This window comes from Electrophorus electricus, chromosome 17 (genome assembly GCF_013358815.1).
Source record: "Electrophorus electricus isolate fEleEle1 chromosome 17, fEleEle1.pri, whole genome shotgun sequence".
Taxonomy (NCBI): domain Eukaryota; kingdom Metazoa; phylum Chordata; class Actinopteri; order Gymnotiformes; family Gymnotidae; genus Electrophorus; species Electrophorus electricus.
Genome location: NC_049551.1, coordinates 7495325 through 7508350, shown reverse-complemented (window position 1 = coordinate 7508350; position 13026 = coordinate 7495325). Strand labels below are relative to the sequence as shown.

At 44.0% G+C, this 13026-nt stretch overlaps 1 protein-coding gene across 4 annotated transcripts in view; it reads left to right on the top strand.

Moving 5' to 3' along the window:
* Positions 1–12471, top strand: part of slc12a2 (solute carrier family 12 member 2) — a 47017-nt gene extending 34546 nt beyond the window's left edge. Inside the window, exons 18-27 of one of the 4 annotated variants that reach the window (XM_035535395.1) lie at positions 108–214; positions 989–1068; positions 1569–1691; positions 3290–3337; positions 4011–4133; positions 4230–4341; positions 5707–5793; positions 7061–7196; positions 7661–7728; positions 9542–12471. In XM_035535395.1, the coding sequence (XP_035391288.1) occupies positions 108–214; positions 989–1068; positions 1569–1691; positions 3290–3337; positions 4011–4133; positions 4230–4341; positions 5707–5793; positions 7061–7196; positions 7661–7728; positions 9542–9677 (1020 nt within the window). In that variant the 3' untranslated portion in view covers positions 9678–12471. Of the gene's footprint in view, positions 1–107; positions 215–988; positions 1069–1547; positions 1692–3289; positions 3338–4010; positions 4134–4229; positions 4342–5706; positions 5794–7060; positions 7197–7660; positions 7729–9541 lie in introns of all 4 variants that reach the window. The other 3 variants (XM_035535394.1, XM_035535397.1, XM_035535396.1) reach the window with 3 other exon arrangements.
* Positions 12472–13026: the final 555 nt, after the last annotated feature.

The window sequence follows — 13026 nt, the reverse complement described above, 5'->3', positions numbered from 1 at the left end:
AAAACAAAAACAAAGTCCCACTATTTAGATGAACAAGTGTAGGCTTGTTGGGCATGTCTTCTGGCTCTGGGGTGTTCCAGCTCTGACTCCGTGCATGTGCTTCTCAGGCTGTGGGGCTCGGGAGACTGAGGCCAAACACACTAGTGCTCGGCTTCAAGAACGACTGGAGAAGTGCAGACATGAAGGATACAGAAACCTACATCAACCTGATACAGTGAGTCAGGCACCAGAGCCAAAACTGATCTAGGCACCCTGGAATGTTGAATCTATTTACATAATGCCAACAGACACAGATTGGATGGTTTGTATTTGAGATCTTTGATATAACACTGTAAAGTCCGTTTTAGTCTAGGCTCATAACCTGACTGCAAGGCATGTGGAGCTCGTGATCCGATTTTTAATTTTTTTAATTTTTTTGAAGGGCACTGTTCAGTACTAAAATGTGTGGTTTATTATACAAGGGAGACTAACGAAAGAGCCTGCCAACATTTCACCCATGCATGGTGCCATGTAGAATACAGCTCCTGCAGAACTTTGCAGCGTCGTCGTCATGGTATGAAGGGGAGAGAATTCAAGTCGTCGCGCGCTCTTTCCTTGCACGGCGCTCCATGTGCTAAGACGCTTCTGGCATGCAAGGCTGCGAAGAAGCACTGCATGGATTAAGGGGCAGAGAGAGTTCTAGCACCCGCGGGGGATTTCTCGCAGCCGGTTGCGTAGAAGCGGCTCGGGTTGGTGCGAGCGCCTCCGGGGCTGTGGGGCTCTCCCTTCAGCGGTGCGAATGTCCCGCACCCTCTAACAGCAAAATATGTGCTCATGCTCGTTTCTTCGCAGGCAGTATTTATGGTAATCATTCCATCCTGGTGGAAAAGTACAGCTCCAATGTAAACAGATCACAGACCAATCTGCTTGATGTCCGACTTCCTGCCGCAATTTGCTAACGTGTGTGTGTGTGTGTGTGTGTGTGTGTGTGTGTGTGTGTGTTTTCTAGTGATGCCTTTGACTTCCAGTATGGTGCTGTCATTCTCAGACTGAGAGAAGGACTTGATATTTCCCATATCCAAGGCCAAGGTATAGTGCAGACCCTGCCACATATTGTGATATTGATGATTTAGATGATAACCTTGCAAGCTACTTTTATTTTAATGACAATACATTGGTATGGTAAAGTACCGTTAACGACTTTCTTTGAGCTAATGCATTGCTGTTGGCTTTCCATTCTCCTCAGTGTCCACATTACATATGTAATGTGTCTTTTTATACTGATGCAAATCCTCACAGCTGTCCATTGAATATGCCCTAGTAGCTAACAAGGCACACCTTGTGCTTTGAAAAGGCTCCTGCTTATGGTCCATTGAAGCCTAAAGTAGTAGGAATTAGGAGTTAAATATTTCAAAGTCAAAGGACTTCTATGTTTGGGTAAAATAAATTATCCTTGTAATGATGTGGCTTTCCATAAACAGGAAACCTTATTTCTGCTAAATTCCATTTAAAATTGCTTGGACTTCTTTGCACAGTGGCTCAAAACATATATGCTGTGTAATAACTAGGTGATTCTTCTGCCTCCAAAGATGATACTTCAGCCATGAAGGATGTGGTGGTGTCCATCGACATGAGCAAAGACTCGGACGGCGACTCCTCCAAGCCCTCTTCCAAGACTGCAAGCATTCAGAACAGTCCAGCTGTCCAGAAAGGTAAGCGGCCGTGTGTGTTTGCCTGTTTGTTGGATGAACTTAAGAGCTTCAATTAAGTAAAAAAAAAAAAAAAAATCTGACATTTGGTGAGGAAGGTAATGATTTGTCCACTGAAAGGTGTTTTTGTTTTGCAAGAAACATCCTCAATATTGACAGATGGGGAGAAAAATCTTGTCTGTTGTAGACATTGCTGGGAAGATAAAACATTTGATTTCATGCCTCAGGATCTTTCTCGCATTCTTACAAATGCTCCTTTTCAGTAGACCCAGTTTTCCTGCGTGCACAGGAAGTGCTGTGGCTTGCTCCCGTGACTCCTGGCTCTTCCCGCGGGACCTCAGTGCTGCATTTGCTAAAACCCATCACATCTCACATGTCCTTGTCTGAGGTCATGTGGGGTCACTGAGACATCTACCCCAGTGACTTTGCAACAAATAAACTGGAAGCTGGTTCCCACAAACGGGAAGCAGCTGGGCTGGGAATGGCGCAGGGTGGTGGTATTTACACGATGCCTCACGTCACGTCACGCTGTCCATGTCTCAGCCCTCTTAAAGGGCCCCCTTCCCCTTCTTCCATGTGACATCACGTGTAGGACGACCCCGTAGGTGCGGGGGGGGTTGTTTGAGAGAGCTGATCCTCACGGGGCGCGTTAATGAACGCTATCTGAAATTGCGGCCAGCTGGCTGATGCAGAGTGCGGTCTGCTCTGATGGGTGCTTAGCATATTTCACCGTTCCCTGATGACATTTTGCGTTTGAGAAGGTTTTTTGGCCCGCTCCAACACTGCTTAAACTTTTTATTTGTGTTTTTGGCCAGTGCTCTTAAATTGTCCTGAGAACAGGGCCGATTATCTGTCTGTGTTAGTGCCAGTCCGTAAATCTGATACTAAGGGTCACGGATTCCTTGACTGAGGCTGAGGAGGACTCAGAACTGGGTGAGAACAACAACACACTGAAGAATATCGTCAATAACTCCAATACCGGCTCCCTTATGATTTCCTCAGAAATCGGCTTATCCTTGTGTGCAAGTCCAGCTCAAAGCATATCTTATGTGAGTTATAGAGGAGCCCTCTGGAGATTCTAGAAGGATTCTTCAGAAGGTGTGCCTTGAAGCATGAAAATGTGAGGGGAAATTCCTTCATGGTATAAGAAGGATCTGTGTGAACCTAAATGATGGTGGAGGGAATTTTTTCAGTGATGACTATCAGATGACAGTCCCAAATGCGCCTAAATTCCTTCATCCCGGATGGCATATTGAAGAGGTGTGTGCGTGAGAGATGCAGCTACAGTATGTGTGAGCACAGTGTATATTGTGTTCATTTAAAGGTTGATGCCTCACTCCTAAGACATGACGAGATCGGTATTGAGTGTCTGATGTGTTTGTGTTTGCATTTTTGTTTGTTTGTTTGTTTGTTTTTGTTTTTCCTTTTGTGGAGTGCAGTTTATTTTATTCAGAGCTGTTTCTAATGCAGAGTTAAAAGAACAGACCTGCCTTTGTACCTCGCTGTTGACGCACGCTTCCCATCACAACAGCAGCGAAACGTTAACTCTCCTCTGTTTTTCTCCCCCTCTTCTTTCCCATTTTTTTGGGAACTTTATCCAGATGACGAGGATGACGGCAAAGCCCCCACACAGCCCCTGTTGAGAAAAGGCAGGCAGTCTATCTTGTGTTTTGAGTTCTCTCTCTCTCTCTCTCTCCTTTTGCTCTTTTTAGCGCTATCGATGTGCCCACTGCCTAGTTAGATGTTGTTTAAGAAGAACTCTTCTCTTCGGCTGTAATGTTGGTCGTGGTGTTAGTTCTGCTGGCTTTCTTTCAAACTCTCTCCTCATGGCTTCCGGCCTACCTGTGTGGTACTATCACCAAACTCCGTGTGTGTGTGTGTGCAGACACACGTAGTTGTTTCTCTGCTTTGATTAACATGGTTTTGTTTCTCCTCACTTCTCTCTTCACAAAATCTGCTTCTAATGAAGAACTAAATTATGAAATTCTGTGCAGCAGAGTGCCTCTAATGTTACATGGTGGAGCTCCTAATTTCTGGGAAACAGGAGTGAGCGCTTTAATTTTCTGGCTAATAGTTGAGCCCTTTGCTCGGAAGTGTGGAGCCCTGGCTCTCTTCAGGGGCTTCATTCTTCTGTGACTCTGTGGCCTTCGGATAAAACACAAACCTGAATTTTCCCACCACTGTTTGCTGCATGCCATGCCGGTGTCGCAGCCGAATGCGGCAGAGTAGCCGACCGCGCCGTCCTTCCTCGCTTCTGACGGAGCACGTTAGCTGATGTGTGTTTTTTTTTGTGTGCGTGTTGCGGTGTGCGTGTGACTGCAGATAAAACGAGCCCAACGGCGCCGCTGAACGTGGACGACCAGAAGCTGCTCGAGGCCAGTCGCCAGTTCCAGAAGGAACAGGGAAAGGGCACGGTGGACGTGTGGTGGCTGTTCGACGATGGCGGTGCGTCCCCGCTCCAGCGCTCTCGCCAGAACGTGCGGCAGAAGCGTTGCGGTCCGCGCGCCCCTTTTTGAGCTGTGTGTGTTGTGCCCCATGCAGGCCTCACTCTGCTCATCCCCTACCTGCTCACCAACAAAAAGAAGTGGAAGGACTGCAAGATCCGCGTGTTCATCGGTGGCAAGATCAACAGGATCGACCACGACCGCCGATCGTTAGTGCCCTTTTTTTTTTAACTTCAAAAAAAAAAAAAAAAAAAGCGCCCCACCCCTGAAAAAAATCCAGTATTGTGAATGTTTGTTGTGTGTTTGTTTGTTTTTTTTTTTGTTTTGTTTTGTTTTTTTATCTGTTTCTTTAATATGTAATTAAATGGTAATATTGGTATTGCACATTTAATACCTGGGTATTAAATAAGCGATATGTAAGGTATGATGTCCCGGAGGTAACTCGCCACAGGACTTGTTGCTGTGCCTTGAGGAGTGGCTTCTTGGTGTGCTCAACCTTATGGGATTTACGCCTGCACAGTGAAGCCCTTTAGGATGTGTCTTTTTACCTAAAGTGCTTTTATGCTTTATGCACTTTATGCAGGGTCCCTTGTGCTGCTGGCGCGCTCTCTCTCTCTCTCTCTCTCTCTCTCTCTCTCTCTCGCTCTCTCCGTCTCCCTTTTTCATGCTCTCTTGCTCACTCTGTACCCACGTGGCAGCATTATCCAACACAAATGTTTCCCATTGTCCTTTGCAGCTGCCTGCCGACCCTTTGTTTGCTAAATTTAGCAGTGTGCCAGTGGCTGATCTTTTTCACAGTGCGCAGGGGGCGTGTGCATGGCTGGGGTTCGGTGAACTCTGTGCAGAGCATGAAGCCACGCTCGTGTGCCTCGCGCCCTGTTTGTTGTTCGTGTTCCGTGCTGTTAAGCGACCGAACAAAAGCGGTTAATTGAGGTTATGATATTGTTTGTTCCTTCATAATTATTAGTGCAAATTGAATGCATCATAGCATACTGAGCATTATATATTAGACCTGTGAAAAGCGCAGCCACGTGGGGTACTGTGAAAATCTGGGATGACTGCGTGAGAAAGCACCACTGTGCTTTTGATTCCACAAATGGCTATCCAGGCTATTTGAGTGGCCATCAGTCTCTTCAGCTTGGGTTTGTTTGGCATATGAATCATCGCTTGGTTTGAAAATCACACCTCCTAGGATATCTCAGTCGGGTGGCGCTTTGACGTTCTAATCGGTCGGAAGCGAAATAATGCCAGAAGGCTTCGCGCTAAAGTGCTAATGTGGCGCTTCCTCCTGCTGGTGTTGGTGAGCTTTTGGTTCCCCCCCCCCCCCCCCCCCCCCCCCCCCAATTGAAGCTGTTTTCTTTGAAGGTGAGTTCTAAGTCTGAGCAACTTGCTACCCAGCGGGCAACCTCACGGCTGATCTCTCCCAGGTCCTAAGACCACGGCGAACATCCCCACACTTTGAGGCCGCTGGTGCGGGTTCCCTTTTCAGCCGCGCTTCCTGAATGCATGCCGCACTCCAACGGCTTTGAAGGTCTTTGTTAACCGACTTTTTGTTCCTCTTGTCCTTTCCTCAGAATGGCCACTCTGCTCAGCAAGTTCAGGATAGATTTCTCTGACATCACCGTCCTGGGAGACATCAGTACGAAGCCAAAGGCCGAGAGGTAGGCCGGGCCTGCGCCTCCATCGCCACTGCTGACCTCACACAGGCTTCTCCCCTGCCGGCGTCTCGAGTCCACCACCAAAAGACCACATGCTGTGGTGTCAACAGCACTGTCTTTGCGAATAATTAATTAATTAATTAATCAACTAATTAATTAATTAATGCTTCTCCTCCTTCCTTCTATTGGTTGCCTGTGTTCCTCTCTCCTGTCCTTCACATCAAATGCAGATGTGATTTACATTAGGATCGTAATTTAAACGACCACTAAACGGGCTGGATGTCTTTATCCTATATTAACTGCTGCATGCATACACATTTGCATTTTATAAAACAACTTCCAAATGAGGGTCAGTCCTCCAAACAGGTGATCGACACGAGTGTGATCATGCCAAGGAATCCGTCTCATTCGCTCTCTGATCACCGCTCAGCCAATGAGAAAGATCATTTAGAAGTGTTTTGATGCTCATCTTCTGTGCTTTTCTGCATGTGCTTCCAATGGAGGACTCCATAATATCAGCAGCAGTGTAATTCACTCTCTGCGGCTGAGAACAGGAGGATGCTTGTTTGCTTCTTGAGTGATTTGGAAGGCTGCTGGTGACACCTGAGCTCATTTACTGGGCATTAGGAGCACACACACTCATCCACCCATGGTCTGATTTGGTGGGGCTTTTTTGTGGTGGGGGGGCTTTCTTCTCCTACGAAAGGGGACTGCTTGTGGAGAGATTAATGACAGCACAGTTCATAGACCTACCAGAAAGATGATTTAGATGTAATCTGATGGCCTAAGTGGTTAATTTTTAAATACAGTGGCCACTGAATCACTGTATGAGATTTTTGGTGGGGGGGGGGTCTGTGCTGACCATGATGGTATATAGGCAGAGGTCAGGGGGCCATGACTAATTGCATTATGTTATGTTGAACATAATGTGAAAAGAATCATCAGGATGTCTGTTTCTCAGTGTGGTATGAAAACAACTGTCCATTTCACAATTCCAAAATAGATGGCCTTAAGGTCTGCTTTTTCCAAAATGTCTGTATAACAAAGCTAATTTGTTAGGCATTATTTTGTGTTTTTACTAGTCACTGAGAAGCCATATCGGTGCACAACATTCTTTTTCATTGTTACTGTCAACCACTCACAGCATCTATACAAATGTGTTTTGTTTTTTGTTTTTTTTTATTAAACTTGTTTAAAAAAAGCATCAGCCAAAATCCTTGAGTGAAGTTATAACTGTGTGTCTCTGTGTCTGTCTGTGTGTCTTTTTCAGTCTGACAGATTTTGCCCAGATGATTGAGCCCTACAGGCTGCATGAGGATGACATGGAGCAGGAGGTGGCAGACCAGCTTAAAGCAGACGAGCCCTGGAGGATCACAGACAATGAGATTGAGCTATACAAGGCCAAGGTGGGCACAACCCTGGCATGACCCTGACAGCCTCTCTGGCTCTATTTTATTTTATTTTATTTTTTTCACTAGGCTAGACCATCAGTTGCTTTTTAAATTAAAACCTTACACACTCTCTAGTGTAAAGTTAATGGACTTCAATTATATGCATGATGCCAGCAGAATGCTTTTCATTAAATACTGTTTGTTTTGTTATTGGAGAGGCGTGTCAGCTTCCACAGCTGGACGGAGTTCTGTTGCGTTAAGCATAGCACCGTGATTAACCCCATTAAATGATTCCTACCCAACAGGGTACTGGCAGCTGCAGTAGAGGTGAAAACCAAGACTGAAATACTCGCTGTTTGCTTCAGCAACATACGAAGGTCATCTTGCGACCTTACACCAGTGTGTCATGCTATGGCTAATTTGCGTGCCTATGTGCCTGCATGCATGTGTGTGCGTGCGTGTGTGTGTTCGCATTACAGAGCAATCGTCAGATTAGACTCAACGAGCTGTTGAAGGAGAACTCCAGCTCAGCCACCCTTATTGTCATGTAAGTAGAGCTGACCTGGATTAAAAGGCTCTATCAGTGATTGTGTGGGTACATAGCATCTATTTGACCACTGCCTGCTTGTGTGGGTGGGGGGGGTCATATTCCTGTTTGCAAGTCCCTTAGGTGAATAAGCAGTGTTGCAGTATAACCTGAGACATTTTGTCTTGGCCATTTGGGGGGGAAAAATACAAATAGATACTGAGTAGCTCTACATTTTTTGTTTTTTAATACATGTTTTGCTTTGTATTTCATAATTTGTATGATAATCTTACAGATATTCTGAATCTTAAATGAGTGATTAGCTGTTGAACTAACGTCTACCTGTTTGTCCTTGGTCCTGTCAACTAGACAGTAATACCTGCTACCTGTAGTTCAGTGCCTCCTAGAAACCTGAACATGCCTCCTAGAAACCTGAACATTTACCTTCTTATTGCATATTTAAGACGAATAAAGTCCTGCTGGTTGTAAATCAGTTTTTAATGGTTGAAAGTAATAACCTGGAAATCAGGGATAGCCCACTCCCACAGGACAGCCCGGGGATAGACGCTAGCCCACTCCCTCAGGACAGCCCGGGGATAGACGCTAGCCCACTCCCTCAGGACAGCCCGGGGATAGACGCTAGCCCACTCCCTCAGGACAGCCCGGGGATAGACGCTAGCCCACTCCCTCAGGACAGCCCGGGGATAGACGCTAGCCCACTCCCTCAGGACAGCCGGGGGATAGACGCTAGCCCACTCCCTCAGGACAGCCCGGGGATAGACGCTAGCCCACTCCCTCAGGACAGCCCGGGGATAGACGCTAGCCCACTCCCTCAAGACAGCCCGGGGATAGACGCTAGCCCACTCCCTCAGGACAGCCCGGGGATAGATCAGATTTGCCTGTCTTGATCGTTTATCGATCGCTCATAATTAACCTGCAACTTGCCTGTGTTAATTTGTAGCATGACCACATCTATCCTCCAAAATGGCATGCACGCGCACTTTGATATGTTTTTGCCACCACCAACAAAAAAATATTTGTGAGAAGTCTTATTATTAAAACCAGCAAAATGGATGCAATAATAGCTCATGTATAAATTGTAGCTTGCTCTGGAGGATGACGCACAGTTATCAAGTTGAAAAGGCAAAAAAAAAAAAAAAAAAATCCAGAATTCTTGCTTTTTCTATCTTCACAGCTACTGTCGTCACTGCTACTGTTCTTCTGCATTGTTGTTTATCTGCACTGCCAGTACTGGCTGACGTTGACGGCACTAAGTGCATTTGTGTAGGAAAAAATGCCACGAGTTCTGATCTGACTGTTCTCATTCAAGTCAGCCATGAATCGGGTATAAATCTGATCTAGCTCCGCATACAAATGTGACCCAGATCTGATTTCAAAACCTTGGATTTATGTATCCACACATCCCTGGGAGGAAAAAAAAAAAAAATCAGATTTTAGGCAAAAAAGTCACTTCAGGTCGGTAATGCAATGCGCAGTATATCCTAGAGATGAAGGCTAGTCCACCTGTGAAGGAAATCACACAGACCAGCATTAGTCCAGCGCTGTACTAGGATATGAGTAGTAGGTTCATATTCTTTCACACTTCCTGCCAGCTCATGGTGTGATTCAGCCACCATGGCTAACTCTGTGGTGTTGAGTTGTCCACCCCTCTGCAGCAGTCGGAGCCCGCTGATCACGTTCATACTCACTTACTCAGTGAAACGGGGGGGGGGGGAGATGCAAAACTCTGTATTCAATTGCCTTGGGATGCGTCCGCGTGCTGGTGTTTTTAATTTTCGTTGACTGACCCCTGCTTTCTGTTTCTGTCCAACAGGAGTATGCCCCTGGCAAGAAAAGGAGCGGTGTCCAGCGCACTCTACATGGCCTGGCTAGATACTCTCTCCAAGGACCTCCCCCCTATCCTGTTGGTTCGTGGCAACCACCAGAGCGTTCTTACGTTCTATTCTTAAGCGGCTTGCTCGTCACCGACCCTGTGAAGCACACCTCAACGATATACCAACACTAAACACAAATGTGCACACCCAACACACGCAGATAGATCACCTGGGACTGTAAAGGTAGTGGTGATGGTCAAGAGGGGCCTAGAGAGACTAGAAGCACTATGGGAAGGTCTTGTTTTCTGGAGCTCTGTGATCCCTGTCTCTGGCGTGCATGACAGCAGAGGACGTGAGCACAGTTTGTTTCTGGAATGTTCCATCAGGACAATAGAGGACAAGATGAGAATGTGTTCAATAATTTAGGGTCAATGTTTTTTGGCTCACAAGCATTTGAGTGTGAAGTAACACATTGTTCTAGTCTTATTATTATTATTTTATTTTTTTTGTCACTGTAAAATTGTGGATCTTTTTTCTTGCTCTTTGAAGCAGCAATAATTACCCTGTTTTGCTTTTTCCTCATGCAAGAAAATCATTCAGAATGCTTCGCAACACCTTCTATAGCCTTATAGATGTGCCTTCCAGTTCTGTCAAATTAAATTAAATGTTGCCCTGACTGATGCTCAAATGCATGTAGATGTTGTAGAATGTTTCTAAAATTGGGCTTTAAATGTCCTTAAGATTTTAGCAATGTTTTATGCAAGTGGACTGGTATTGGCAAAGGATTCCACTTCTAAGCATAAAAAGCTTGTTTTTCCACTGAGGTCTAAAAATGTCCAGTCGCATTTTGTCTTTGTTCATTTATTTTCCAGGTTTCAGGTCTTCCTTTAAACTGTGAAGGGATGTTGGTGTCCTTAGTACAGTATCCTCTAATAATTCCAGATGTTATGATCTCCAGAGCTCTATTGAGGTGGAGGGTGAGAATTCCTCAGAATAGAGGGTGAAATCAGAATTTAGATGTAGTGAATGGGCGATAGGTGGTCCAAACAAATACTGTAGAACTTCACTAGAGTGCAGATGAACAATGTAGGGTTTAAGATGTGCTTAAACAGGTACCTGTCTAAAAGGAAGGTGTCTCCAGAACAAGTGGGACATCAAAGCTGCTATTCAGTTATGGACACTCGAAGAACAATCAACCAAAAATGTGACGTAACGTCTTCAACCCACATTTAGCAAATTCCACAAACCTGTAGGTCCTACCACAGAGGATGACTTTGCCTTAAAAGCAGAAGTAATGATTGCTGACCTTAACTTCTATCTTATAAGCCATAGTGGCTGGTTGATTAGCAGGTAAATGCAGATATAGAGAGGTAGAATATAGGCATAAAAATGGAATGTAATGTCTGATATAAAGTGCTTTTTAAAAAAAAAAATATTTTTTTTCTCCCGCCCCCTTTAGTCTTTGTTAAATTTGTCTTAAAGCCATCCCATCTAAGTAATCTTTTTTTTCTTTCTTGAAGCAGTTCAAAACTGTAGAGGCTGAGTTAAGCCATTTCAGTAAAGCATGTCAACACCTTTTATCACAAACCAACTTTTCAATTCGTGTTGTAGTCAAAGATATTGGACAGCTGCATATCATGTTCATTCTCAATTGCATGTTAAATATTAGGGCTTCCCTCTCTTGCGCAGTGTAGTTTGAACAGCCTGTTAAAGTTTTACAGCCGCTGTTAAGGGCCAAGCGACAGATTGCAGGATGTCTTGATGTGGTGGTTGAAACCAGCACCAAGAATGGTTTTTCCCATGTTTGTGGTCTTGTCTAGTGGGATATGCATGTTCCTCTATGGAGGTGCACCAAGATGAGTGGTGCTCCTTACCCAGGCTTTAAAATGAAGGTAACGTTTTTGTTTTTAAGTCACTCTAAACTCAGGATTGGATCTCTTCCACCCGCTGTGCTTTTCCAGTCCTGCTTTAACATTGCAATTTCTTACCGTTGAAGAGATCCAGTGCACAGGATTGGCAGGATTTTCTTAGGCTGAGTTTTATGTTGTTGAGGAGGTGAATGTGAGAGGTTGTTTCCATGTCTTGCCAATGTCAAATGGATCCACTCAGCCTTACAGGAAAACTCCCAACAACTCGCTGGTTGGTTTTGCATGGTACACTGCCTCCATTCTGCACTCATGGTAGTCTTCAACATGTGACATAATGTTGTTTTTTAATATATAGGAAGGTCAACTGAATGTAAACACTATTGCGCTAAAAAGATGCTTGTTATTGTCCTTCCATTACATTTGAGCAAATATTTATATAGAATTTTTTTTTTTTTCCCCCTTTTTTCCAAACTACCTTTATACACAATGGTCCAAAGGCAAGCCTGATGATGTGACGCGTGTTGGCAGGCTCTGTTTGCTGAAAATATCGTCATGACCCAACAATACACACTGATGACCTATAACCATGTGAATAATAGGCACAATTGAATATGTTCATATTTATAGCGCTCTCTCTCTCTCTCTCTCTCTCTCTCTCTCTCTCATATTCATATATGAGAGAGAACACACACGCACGCTAATGTGTAAAAGGACTTTGTACTTAGTATATGTGATGTAGTTTTAATTTTCAAATCGGTGGGCATTGTGAAGTTTTGAGTTCAGATGGTACAGTCTCGTTTAAGATCTGTTACATGTGTCAGCGTGTGTGTGCGGCTGTATAGACCTCAAATTCCCCTAACAACTACAAAATAATCCTGAAATTAGCCATCATGTGTTTAAATTATTAAAATATATATTTATATATAGTTAAAATTGGGAAAATATTTAGATGTCAAGTAAACTTGCTATGGATATATGTAACAACCACCTAATGTGTGTTTACTGTAAGTGTGCATTATTCATAACTGTATGGCCACATGTAGCTGTGGCAGTAGAGGCTACTATACCATGGGATCAAGGGGTACTTCAAACGTCCCCCCCCCCCCCAAAAGCTGTACTATCCTGTGTAAGGCCATACTGAACAGGAACTTCATATGTGCTCTCACAGGCTAATGAACTTTCTCTGAACTTCCTGTGAATGTGTAGCCAAAGGCCAGTTCTCGCTCACCATCAAACCTGGGAGCCATGACGAACAATGACAAAAACAAACAAGACAAACAAACAAAACATTTTATTTATATATATATATATATATATATATATATATATATATATATATATATATATATATATATATATATATATATATATATATAATGAAAAACAAGGTCATCCCTATTTCCCTCAACTCCAGTTCACACTGTACACTCTACTTTATTAACCTGTAAATATCTCCTAGTCTAGCCAGAACAATTAAGGGAGTGGAATAATAATGGCAAATTAAAATGGAGGATGAAATATTTATTTTAGTGTAGATTTCTCCTGTTTTACTTCTAATTTTATTTGTTTTAAATTAAAATGCATGTTGATTTTCATTTCATTTCTTTTACAACTAG